We start from the raw sequence: 13,026 nt of genomic DNA on the forward strand, positions 1-13,026 counted from the left end.
GGGCTCACCAAAAATCCAGAGACGACTGGGGTGAAACCCTGGAATACCTCCAAAGTGACTATATGGAGCAGTGGTGCCCACACAAGATAAATATTTTGGTTGGACATGTTTACTTAGCAAGGATCCGGACACGCCTCAGTCAAGAAGTTAAAACAAGGAAATTCCCAGGGGTGCGGGGGGCCGGGTGGGGGAGGTAACAAGGGGGGAATGTTATAAGTAATATGTTGTAAAACCAATAAAAATACATTTTAAAAAAAATCATTTGAGGATTTTATCCTGGTGTGTAAAGACTGGAGGGGGGTGTCTGTACTTCCACTCTCTATATGGTAGAGGAGAGGCACAGAGGACCCCAGCCAAGAGTCTCTATTATTGGTACGTGTTCGAGCAATCAAGGCCTAGCTTCTCAGGAGGTGATGCAGGCTGGTTCTTAAGTACAGTGTAGTCCCCACGCACCCACAAAGGAATGTCTGCACACTGTATCGGTTAAAATAAGTCTTTATATAATATTCAAGGTTATGTACACTATCACAATAACTCACTTTGTGCTCAGAAAATCAACAATGGTAAATATATACAGTTCTATAGTGGTACCACAAATATCAGATCTCATTAAAGTGCATCAACTATACTGTCAAAATGTCACACAGATCAATAAAGAGGAAACCAGCAGTAGAGAGAGGAAGGAAAGCAAGACGGTTGAACAATTGGCAAAATACTGGTCGCTACCGTTAAACACAGCTCTGTGTGGAGATTCCCCCCCCCCCCCTACCTGGGCAACCTGTAGAATAAAGATGCCAGCCCAGTCCATATATTGTTCACAATAGACTTCCCAATAGTTCTGCAACCCCAAAGTACCTGGCGTTGTAGCGTTCCTCGGCGGGGAATCAACAGCCCTTCTTGAGTGCCCTCCCTTTAAGGCAGGAGTCACGAGTAGTCTAACGTCTGACGGAGAACAGGGTGAGCTACGACGGTGAAGTGGCAGCTTCGTTCCTAGTGGTACTAATTGACCGGGAAGCGTAAACGTCCTGCATGGAAGAGGCGTGCAGGGTACCTCGGTGTCGTTAGTTCTGGACCGCAAAGTGTTTGAAGAACTGTGGCCCAGCAAGGGCGTCAAGTCGTCGGCGTCTCTGTGGTCTTTGGGTGGCGGGAAACCCACCGGCGGATGCTCCCTGGCACATCGACAGTCAGGCCTTCTCCAGCAGGATACAGCGGCAATGATGCCGACGAGAGTGTCCTTGAATCAAATGACGCTCTTAGGCAAACGGGAGCACGGCGGCTCCAGTCGGTGATGGCGGTCGTCGACAGTGGCAGACAACAGTCCGGCCGCTTCTCCTTGGGATTCCGCAGCAGTCCCCGGGTCGGGAGCCTGTCGAAGGTCTGTCTACCAGGGAGCTTTGGCAAAGATCAGCTGATGCACGATGGTCCCTCATAGCTCGGGAAGAGGGAGCCTTACCAGATCCTCTCTGGGTCAGTCCTTGGAGACACAGCAGCTTTCAGATTGATGAAGGAGAGCAACAGCAATTCTTCTCTTCCAGCAGGGCTTCAAGAGAAAGCTTCAATTTCAACTACAGTTTCTCTTCAGCTTCTGAACACGAATTCTAGCAATGAGAGGCCCCCAGATATACTAGTCGATCTCCCATTCATTCTGCTGGCTCACACTCAGGCAACCAATCGGTCAGAAGGGCATTCATGCAGGCAGGCATCCAATCAGGTGCACAGTGCATTCAGGCCATTCACTCCTCTCCAGACACTCACAACAAGTTATGTGTATTGGGACAAGTACCCAGCCATTCAACACTCCACAAAGCATTCATACCAGTTTCCGACAGGGCTGTCTCAGTCATTGTGTAAAACACCAGATACTAGACACCCGCAGCACAGAATGCGTATTCGTCACACTTTCCATTCACTGAGGTCCCACCCACAGGGTGTACCCACAACATACAGTCACTGGGAATGTTCCAGCCAGTCTGGCCTGGACTTCACAACAACACCATATATGGAACTTCCACCCAACAGCCGGTCAGGGGGAAGGGACAGATACAAGGCTTCCCAGGACTTTGGGAAAACAAGGTAATAGGCATTAGAAAGCAAGAGGCCACGGGGGCCATCTTGTTTCCTATCAGGAATCAACTGATTCCAATGGCAGGGCCTGGGTATCCCAAAATGGAGGATACTCAGAGCACCTGTCAAATTCAGCATGGAGCTGCCACCAGCCCATACCTTGCTCTGAGGGCCACACACAGGTGCCTAAAAACATACACTAGGGGCACAGGGTTGTACCCCCACCCATTGGTGCCATAAGGGTATTCCATGGCTCTATACACCAAACCAAAAGAGAGCTGCACCACCAGGAGTCCCACAAGAACTCCTGCACGGAAAACACGACAGAACACACAATAAAAAGCAGTAAAGGACAAGGATACAGAGGCCCTGTCCCTCCGATGCATTTCCAGCATCACAGTGTCCTCTGCAACCTTCTGGATATTTGGTTGTAAACGGATATGTGAACTTAAATGGGGTCAATGACTTGAGCTTACAATCAGCATGGAGTTAAAGCCTAGCACTTTGTGGCCACGCCTCTGAACAAGAGTTCTCGGCTTAACTGGTATTATGCATAAACACATTTACCTTTTGTATAGCACACAGCACAAACAAGAATTCTATCTTCATGCTTAGGAATACGTTTCATTACTCTTCACAAATTTGAGACCCAAGAAGGATGATGGACTGAGTCTGCCGAGTCAGGATTTGAATACGAGACAGGAGGGTTCACAGATGTTGTTAGAGGTTAGCAGTGTTTAGTTAGCCAGGCTGGTTTTGGGATGCTTTAGTGTTTTCTTTTACTTGGTAGTATATTTTAGGCCAGGAACTCATGAGGATGTGGAATGGTAGAGATGACCACGCATCCTTGGAATTGCCTCCATTTTGGTTACTTGTGCATCTGAATGAACTGATAGATGGAAATAAATAACCCAATCATCAAGCTTTTACTTTATTTGCTGCTGGGGTTGTGATAAGGTTATACTTTAGGGGGCTGCCCGTGAATGCCAGTTGTGTAATCTATTGGGAGTTACTCAGATGTTTATCAATACATGTCTGAGGTCCTGGCCCTTGCCTCAACACGCCACAGGATCACTAGCTTGCACACTCATTAGATATTTCCTTCATGCACTCCAAGAAACCCACCACACTCTTCCTTCCACTCCCCCACCTTCCGCTCACCTTCACTGTGGGCCACACTTGCTGAGCCTGGTCTAGTGGCATCAATTCCCTTATAGGTGGTCTGCCCCCAACTCAAAGCCTTGGTAAGTGTAGTTTCTGACCAGTGCATTTACAGATGTAGTGGAACAGTGTTAGTGATGTCAGTGGAGGATTGATGTCAGAAGCGCTCAAAAGAAAAGAGACCGGGGGGGCGTGGCCTGGAGCGCTGGCTATGCTGTCGCTCCCGTGATGGCCTCCGTGGAACGCCCGTTGCATCACAGCTTTCTATGGCTCCTATGCTGCGTTTTTCGAACCCAACTAGATGAGAGGGTGTGAGAGGGTGTGGAGCCCGGCCGGCGTGCTGCTGGAACCCAGAATCGCCAAGATGAAGATAATCGGGCTCTTTTTATCCCGCGGCCCCTCCGCCGCGTAATCCAAGATGGCGGACGGGACCCAGCGACAACGACCGAGACGCGGCCTCGCCGTCGAAGCTCCCCCTGTGAACCCTGGAATCGATCTAGACCCATGTATCTCTCGCCTCACATGATCAGAGGGACCCGAGCCACACGTCTATGCTCCAGCTGATACTCCCGGCGGCGCTTCGGGCAGCACTCTCGGAGGAGCACGGACGGCGGAGGACGCGGTAGGTGCCCCGGGCCCTGGGCCTCCTCAGTTCTTGCCCACCTCCCCGGACATCCCCAGGGGGATAGAACCCTGCAGCCACCCCAACACGCGACACGCAGCCGCAGCCTCCCTGCGCTCATCCTCTCCTGTATCCCTCCGCCTCCACTCCAGAAGAGGGGGCCGAAGCCGGAGAGTTCTCAGGGGTGCACCGCAGAACACCCCTGTCTCCAACTGTGAGGAGGCTGCAACACCCTACTGCCCCCGACACCTCTGCGGGAGTGGACCCACTGGCTCGTGGCTCCGGTCAGCGGCGCCATGCTCTGTCGCCCTCTTTACTGAGCAATCCACCTTGATATAGTTCGTCTACGGCCACCACTACCACCAACAGTCTCGCTAACACCCGTGGCTATCTGGGTCCTCACCATCCACCCCAAAAGACCACCCTGGACTGGTGTGCTCCGGTATTAAAATCGCTCCCTCTCATCTTCCCGCTATTTCCTGGGGCGCCCCGGCCCACATTCACCTTCCCCTTGGCCGTCTTGGTACCAGGGAGACCGGGACGACACAGCAACCTTCCTCCTCTTCACTCGCACTGAAGTCTCCTTCGCTGACTAAAAGCCCAACCAAGACATCGGGATCCTTATCCAAACTCTTTGAAAGACCTCCAACTATCGCCACCATTGCGACTGAGCCACCTTCAGCCGTTAACCCTCTCCTGTCAGACCACACGATGTCTAAGCAATCGAAATCCACCAAGTCATCAGACATAGCAACAATGCTAATGTCAGCCGACAAAGCAAAGAGACTGGACAATCCTCCCTCCATCTCACGAGAATCCCTGGACAACAAGGGACCTCTAGCAACCAAGGAGGATATTCGAGAATTCATGGCGGACATTAAAACTGAATTTCGATCATGTATGTCTGAGCTTACTGCCAAGCTGGAAAATACTGATAAGAGGGTTTCGGAGGTGGAACAGAGAGTGAGTGAGATTGAGGATCGCGCCCAAGACCACGCGTCCTCCCTGACTGAGATCCAGCGTTCCGTTGGGCTTCTGCAGGACAGGTCGAAATCCTGGAATACAAGCAGGAGGACATGGAGAACAGAGCCCGGCGCAACAACCTCCGCATTCGGGGGGTTCCCACATCAGTCTCAGACCAAGGGCTAGCCGAATATGTAGGCCTTTTCTTTCAATCTCTTCTCCCCGATTTGGAGGACTCACTATTGCTACTGGATCGCACTCACAGGCTAAATCCCCGTCGTGGAGTGGTCAGACGGCCCGCCTGATGTTATCACCAGGGTGCATTTCTATACGACAAAGGAAGCCATTTCGGCAATAAGTCGCTCCAACGACGAAATCACCTTCCAGGGGACCCCCCTTCAGATCTATCAAGACCTATCTCCGTTGACCCTTCAGAAAAGGCGAGCCCTTCGCCCACTGACTACCTTCCTCCAAGCCCAAAAAATACGCTACAGATGGCTCTTTCCTACAGCTTTGCAATTCTCCTATAAGGGTACCATGCGTAGGATCAAACATCTGGGCGATGCTGAAAGTATATTGCATCCGGACTCCGCTAACACCTCGTCCCAACAGGCCACTGAAGCGGCGGCTGACCCGGACCCTATAGCCTCCCCTAGGCCCATATAAAACACATGGTCGAGGGTTCTGAGATTTAGGAGGAGGAAATGACCCGGAGCTACCCCACGAGGGACTCTTCGGCGCCCTGAGACCCGGCTTAGTGAACTCTGCGCTGTGGAGCCGACCGCCACCTCTGAAAACATGGATGACCTCCACCCCCGATGCAACGGGCTTCCCCCCACGGCCCATGCCCAACTCCAAGGTACGTTCCACCTATGAGTCCTTGGAGCATTTCACTCAGACTATTCATACCTTTAGCCATGTTGGCTATTCGCTGTTTCACGGCCCCGTTGGCCAGGGGAGGGCCTGACCCCATAACGGGTCCCCCTCCCCCAGTTAAACCTCGGACTGCCCGTTGGCGGTCCGAGAAAAAACCCCAAAAGCAGGATAACAGATGGTCACATCTCCCACGACATAATGGCTGATTCTCCAGTAGCCCCCCCTCCCCCCTCCACAAGTCTCATCAGTGACCCCGGGTCACGCCCCGGCCCAGCAGTTCTGGAAGTTTGTCTCTCTGAACGTCAGGGGATTGAACTCACCGCCTAAACGCAAATCAATTCTACAAAAACTTCAGAATGACTCTGCCGATGTGGCCATGCTACAGGAAACTCACCTGCTCCTGGCAGACTTCAGCCGCCTACACTCTCGCGACTTTCCAAAGCAACTCTTCGAATCTGGAAGCTCCAAGCGGGGCGGTACAGCAATCTTGTTCCGGAGGGGACTGAATCCCCAGATTCTGGACTCCATAAGCTGCCCGGAGGGACGCTACATAGCAGTGAAATGCCTGCTATCGGGACAGCTGTTCTCCTTGGTCTCCGTGTACGCACCGAATTCTGGCCAAGCACCCTTCTATGATTTTCTAACCGCCACCCTCTCTCCCTTTTTGGAGGGCCAGATAGTGATCGGTGGGGACTTTAATGGGGTCCCAGACCCCGTAAAAGACAAATCGCATCCACCCTCCGCCGGGGACTTCACCACGGCTTTAGCCCTTTTGCGATTATTTAGAACCCTTGGAGTGGTGGACTCATGGAGGGTACTCCACCCATCTGAAAAAGATTTCTCCTTCTATTCTTATGTTCACCGGACATTTTCTAGGATAGATCTTCTACTGATATCTCCGCAGATCTTCGCTTTCACTGAAGAGGTAACTATAGGCTCCAGAATCCTATCCGACCACGCCCCGGTAACCTTGAAAATCCGAGTCCAGGGACCCCCGGAGCCCCAGAGGCGTAGATGGACTCTATATGATCCCATCCTTAATGAGATGCCACTCAGACGCAATCGCAACCGCGATCAACAACTTCTTTAAAGAAAACTCTAGCGGAGATACCTCCTTAGCCAACAACTGGGATGCAATGAAGGCAGTGGTGCGGGGAGAACTGATTGCCAAAGGGGTAGCCTATCATAGGCATAAACGACAGATTCGTCAGGATCTTGAAGAGGAACTCGAGAGGGCGGAGAGGATCCATAAGGAGAAGGGCTGGACCCCTAAAACGCAGCGAGCCCTCCGAATAGCAAAAAAGAAAATTGAAGCACACTACGCTGAACATACCGCCCATCAAATGACAAAGGCTAAACAGTTCTACTATGCCAAAAACAACAAAGCAAACAAGCTACTGGTGGCTAAACTTGCCAAGACAAGAAGGAATAACACAATTGTGGGCCTTCGGGATCAGCAGGGCAAGACTCAATACTCGGATCACAACAAGCTTCAAATCGCATCGACCCACCTGACCCAAGTGATGACCGCCCCGGCCCGAGACGTCAAAGAACAGAGGGAATACTTGCAAAAGGCGGCGCTCCCCTGACTGAAAAACGTAGCTCGGGACTCGCTGGAAGCCCCAATCACCACTGAGGAAGTCGATGCGGCGATAAAATTCCTCAAATCCCGAGCCCCAGGCCCAGACGGCTATACGTCGAAGTTTTATAAAGTCTTCAAACCCCAACTCCTGCCACCTCTGGTACAGCTGTTTAATTCATTCAGGAACACAGGCACTATAACCCCGTCGATGCAGGAATCCATCACAGTTTTGCTGCCCAAACCTGGCGGTGACCCGAAGAATCCTGCGTCCTACAGACCGATTGCTTTGCTCAATATAGATGCCAACATTTACTCCAAAATTTTAGCAACCCGCCTGTCCCGGATTTTGCCAGAGATAATCGACGCCGACCAGAGTGGCTTCATCACACACCGCTCTACCACTGATAACATTCGTAGAGCTCTGAACTTGGTGGAACTTGCCTCCCGAGACTCCCAGGAGCTGGTGCTTCTGGCCCTGGATGCAGTTAAGGCCTTTGACAAGGTGGACTGGAACTTCATGAGGCTTACCCTCGAGGCCTTTGGCTTTGGTCCGGAGTTCTGCGCCATGACATTGGCTAACTATACAGCGCCCAAGACCCTTCTCAGAGTCAATGGCATCCTCTCCCCCCCCTATCGACCTGACCTGTGGAACCAGACAGGGCTGTCCGTTATCGCCACTGCTTTTCGCACTAGTTATGGAACCATTCGCCCAACGGATCAGGCAAAACCCGGCGATTAAGGGCTTCCAATCGAATGCAACACACCACAAACTGGCCCTCTACGCAGATGACGTCCTACTAACCATCACGGAGCCTCGTACTTCCCTCCCTCAGGCCCTAGCTGAGATAGAGAGCTATGGAAAGGTCACGGGCTTTGCTATCAACTTCCGGAAGTCAGCTACCATGGGGGTGGGCCTGTCCCGAGAGATCCGGGAGGATCTGGCCCCACTATGTCCGATACAATGGACGACTAAGAGCATCAGTTATTTGGGTGTCCAGATCCCAGCGGACCCTGGGGAAGTCTATCGAGCAAACTTTCCCCCACTGTTCACGGACCTCGAGGCAGACTTAAAGCGGTGGACGGCACAAGAGATTTCACTGATGGGCCGCATTACGGCCTGTAAAATGAACTTGCTACCAAGGCTCCTATATGCCTGCGCTTCGCTTCCAGTACCAATTCCGGCACCTGCTCTTCAGAAGCTACAAAAGGAAATGACACGGTTTATCTGGAAAGGGAGGAAGCCCAGAATCCCCAGGTCCACGATGCTGGGCAACGCTAGACTGGGTGGCCTCGGAGTCCCAGATTTACAAAAATATCAAATGGCGGCCCAACTCGCCTGCATCCGATCATGGCAGATACTTACCAACCGCCCGAGATGGGTGGACCTCGTACAGGCGCAACTACCGCTCCCGCTATGTTTTCTTCCGCACATCAATCCCTCCGAGCGCCGACTGTGGCAGAACCTCCTGAGGGCCACCAAACACACTATTGCTGTCTGGGATAAAGCGCTGAAACAAAAGAAAACCCCAGTGGGACTCAGCCCTTTCTCCCCGGTGTTCCTGAACCCAGCTTTCTCCCCTGGCTGGTCCACCCGGAACTTCGGAGCCTGGATTGCGGGAGGCCTGGAGACCCTGGGGCAACTATTCGAAGGGGGACAACCGTGCACCTTTGGGCGTTGTAAAGAACTCTTCCAGCTTCAGGAACAGGATAGATTTACGTACATTCAGCTGCGCCACTGGTGCTCCCATCCACAGACCCGCCAAGCCGCCACCCGCTCTCCCACGGCTATTGAACTGACCCTAAATGACCTCCCAACCAGGGGGAGAATTTCCACTCTATACAAACGCCTCCAAAATGACTTCCTAACCTCTAAAACCCGATACATGGCCCAATGGGAGGCGGACCTAGGCCACCCAATCGAGGACCAGCTATGGGTTGACATTTGGTTGCGGGCACACACTTCTTCATCCTGCATTACGAACAGAGAGGGCGCATACAAAATTCTTCTTCGCTGGTATTATCCTCCCCTGAGACTACACCATATGAACCCTACACTTAACCCGAACTGTTGGAGGCAATGCGGCCAAGTAGGGTCTTTCTTTCATATGTGGTGGTCCTGCCCGAGGGCCCAGACCTTTTGGAAACAATGCCTAGCAACAATCGCAGACATCACTCAGATACGACTTCCACTGGAGCCCGAGCCCATCATTCTGGGAGCCCCGGTCCCCGGGATCTACCCTAGATCTGGCCCTACGGCCAAACTACTGTCTCAATGTCTACTGGCAGGCAGAAACGTAATAGCCCGCACTTGGAAAACCGCAGAAGGACCACTAATGCCTTTTTGGTGGATTCTAATTTGGGATATCTTAATCGCGGAGAAGGTGATGGCTGCTGGGGCAGGCCGCCTACATCGCTTCGAGAACATCTGGGGCCCGATCCTGGACTTTGATCAGAATTATCCAGCTCTGACATACAAGCCCCAATTAGCCAGGAGAACCTTACGGAACGATAATTCGGAGCTGGGCCAGGTAGAGGAACATTAAGATCATGGGGAGGGGAGGGAAGAGCAACCAACTGTATTGCTTCTGTACCATATGTCGTGATTGATTAAGCTTTGTATCATTTTATCCTGTTTGTTTAAAATAAATATTTTGAAAAAAAAAAAAGAAAAGAGACCAGGAACAAAGCAGAAAGGCACACAAACCCACACAGATCACAAGCCACAATTCCTGGCACAATAGACGCTTCCACAAGATTGTTACTCCCAAATCCGTAATCAATGCATTGACTCAATACATTCAAGTCGGAAATAAACAAAAAGGTGGTTGAAAGGTTTAGACTCAAAGCTAGATGGGGATATAAGCGTTAGTGGCAAATGAGGAGGTACACAATAGCATCAACTTTCAACTCTATATTCAAATATGTTTGCACAAGAACCAATAGGACAATATGTTCCTGTAACTTTAAAATATTTAAAGGAACTTTATGATTCTGTTTTCTTACAAAACATTCAAATTAATTGAAAACCAATCCTTAAAAAGAAGCTACGATGATTGCAGCACAAGACAAAAAAAAAGAAAAAAAAAAAAGAACTGTTTAGGGTTTCTAAAGCAACCATAACCAAGCTACCGTAGAACATCTATAACTCAGCCAAGGCCACGTGCTGTACATGAGCTCTCATGCAGATATTCCTGGGGAATTGGGCGTTCTAATTTTTACAGCTTTAAGGGGTTTTTGTGCAGGGTGGGAAGGGTGGCGGGCGAGAAATGTTGGCCGGAATAGTGAATGTAAAGAAAACCTCACAAGTATGTGGCCCTTTTTTGTTCAGACCTTTCTGTATGAGATGTGGGTTGATGCAAGTCATTTGTATTTGCATATGTGGCATCATGCCTAGTGCGAGGGGGGTGGCAAAATGAAAGGTTTTATAATGGCAGAGGCTATTAGGAGTGTTTTGGTAACAATAACCGCATATTTTGTGTTTCTTGTGTAGTGCTACAACCATAATGTGCTATTAAGAAAGGTTTCACTGAATTTTCTTTTTTCTTTTTTAATCTTCAGGGACAAATTAACCATAATGTATTTTTAGCCAAAGTGTTTTTAACAAAGTGTGCCCTTCACACTCCAGCGACCTGATGGGACAGTGTCCATTTTGACTGGGGAAGGGCGGCCCAGGAATCCCTGAGCCACCCGATAGCATGGATCCAGACATAGGCAGAAGTCAAACGGGCTGGGCCATTGGCTTTTCCATTCCCCTTCCCAATCCTCCTCAAGTGGGCAATGCCATTGTGCCCCAGAAGTGGGCAGTGTCCATGGCATAGCCATTTGCTCCTTCGCTCACAGTACACCACTAATTGAAAACTTTGCCGTAAACATTAGGAAGCCAACATCCATGGCTACTGTTAAAGTGAGTCTTATGAAGTAGTCGTGTAGCGTTAGTTTGTTTCATTTGTAGCATGCTTAACCTTTAAGTGAACCTCAATCCAGGGCAATCAATTTTAATCCCAGTTGTTGACAGATTTGAAGCCAGTGAAAATGTGCACAGTTATGGACAATTAAGTGCAGCTTAAAGCTTTACCTAGGTACTTACCAATTGATTTATATTAATAGTTACAAGTTGGGAAGAGCTAGCATCTTAGAAATAACCTTTCAATTTAAATTACAACTAGGATAACAACGACTGGGTTACATAAATAAACCAGGCACTATTCTCCAGTACTGAAAACTAAAGCAATAAGAAACGGGATGAGAAAGAACAGGATGTAGCCTGGGGTATAGCAATTGCGTGTCCTTTCATGCTGCTTAGTCTCGAAATCCAGGACTACACCTTTAAGACCTCCCTTTGTACTGCCGACCCTTTATAAGTGCAATGGGGACAACTTCCTCAAATCATTTGCCAGGATTAAAGTGCCAATATGGAACAATTCCTGCCCTGTGCTCAAAGTATTTAAAGTTGAGGCTGTGCATAAAAAAACAAAAAAAACAAACAAAACAAAAAAAACATACTAACATTTTTCAATGAGAAATTGCGTCTATTAAACAGATCAACTCCCTTTTGCGGTGCAGGGATTATACTGGAAAAGGTCAAAGGTAACAAGTAGTCTAGTAATAATCAGCCATGTGTCCTTGGAATGTTTGAGGTTAACGCACAAAAAAAAAGGGAATTAGTGTAGCTGCAAAAGACCCAATGTCCATAGTTAGACATTTGAAACAATCCATTAAACTGACATTCCCTTAATACATATACAAAATGCTTCGATTAACTGCAGCAGAGGACACATTCAACATGCATTATTATAAAAACAACAAATACTGTTCAATAAACCACAATGACAAACTTACCAGAATGAAAAGCTGGACTTGTCAAGGAGGTTTCTGATGCAGTCTTTTCATCATACGAATGCACTGCTTTTGATGGCTGGGGTTCCTGCATAGCACTTGCAGGTACCCTCAATTCTTTTAGTTCAGGAGTCCGCACAATTGACTGAGCGCTGAGTGAATCCACATTATGTTTACTTGCTGCAACACGCTTCAACTCTTTAAGGTCCTCCTCAATTTTGTCAAGTATATTTAGTGCAGGAAACACAGTTTGTTCATCATAGGAGCTAGGTTTTCTGCTTTGCTTATCTTCTTGCCTTAAGGCCTTGTTTGTTTCCTCTGGAACATAATCACTAGTCACCATTTTCTGGTCTGGTTCCTCCACAAACAGTTGGCGTGGCTCCATTTTCAGAATGCCTTTTACTGAACTGTCCGTTTTTTCTATTGGAGTGTGGGATATTTGGGACACTTTATTAATGATACCTGTACTTCTCTCGCCATTGAACGTAGGCTTGACTGCCTGCAAATCCATTGAACAGGCAGAAGAGGCTACAGAAGCCATTTCTGAGGAGGTTACAGCACTGGGCGATGAGAGACTGTCTATTGGCATATCGGATATCTGAGACATTTTGCTAGAAGAAGTTGGACTTCGCACACTGGGGAAGGCGGATTTGGAAGGATGCACATCTAACAAACAAACTGGAGATGTGACTGGAGAGGTAATCGAAGTCCTCGGGGTCAATGATGTTACAATACTGGGTGGCAACTGGCCTATCCTCTCACATCCAATCTGATACTGCATGAAGATAAGCAAAAATAATATCATCCATCTTTCAAAAGTGGTAGGCCAGAAATCAAATGTAGAAGTGTGTTTATGCACAGTTACCAAGGCATGCAACAGTTCAGTTGAGGTAATACACAAAGGCTTCATACTCCAGGTTTA

The 13,026-nt window shown here is 49.2% G+C and overlaps 1 protein-coding gene across 5 annotated transcripts in view; it reads right to left on the reverse strand.

Annotated features, from left to right (window-relative positions):
- The window catches only part of SVIL (supervillin), a 950,451-nt gene that overhangs the window by 511,770 nt on the left and 425,655 nt on the right, over window positions 1-13,026 (reverse strand). For all 5 annotated transcript variants that reach the window (XM_069648084.1, XM_069648081.1, XM_069648082.1 and 2 more), the window contains one exon: window positions 12,108-12,879. In XM_069648084.1, coding sequence (XP_069504185.1) covers window positions 12,108-12,879 — 772 coding nt within the window. The remainder of the gene's footprint in view (window positions 1-12,107; window positions 12,880-13,026) is intronic.

This window comes from Ambystoma mexicanum, chromosome 2q (genome assembly GCF_040938575.1).
Source record: "Ambystoma mexicanum isolate Mex_15411 chromosome 2q, UKY_AmexF1_1, whole genome shotgun sequence".
NCBI lineage: Eukaryota > Metazoa > Chordata > Amphibia > Caudata > Ambystomatidae > Ambystoma > Ambystoma mexicanum.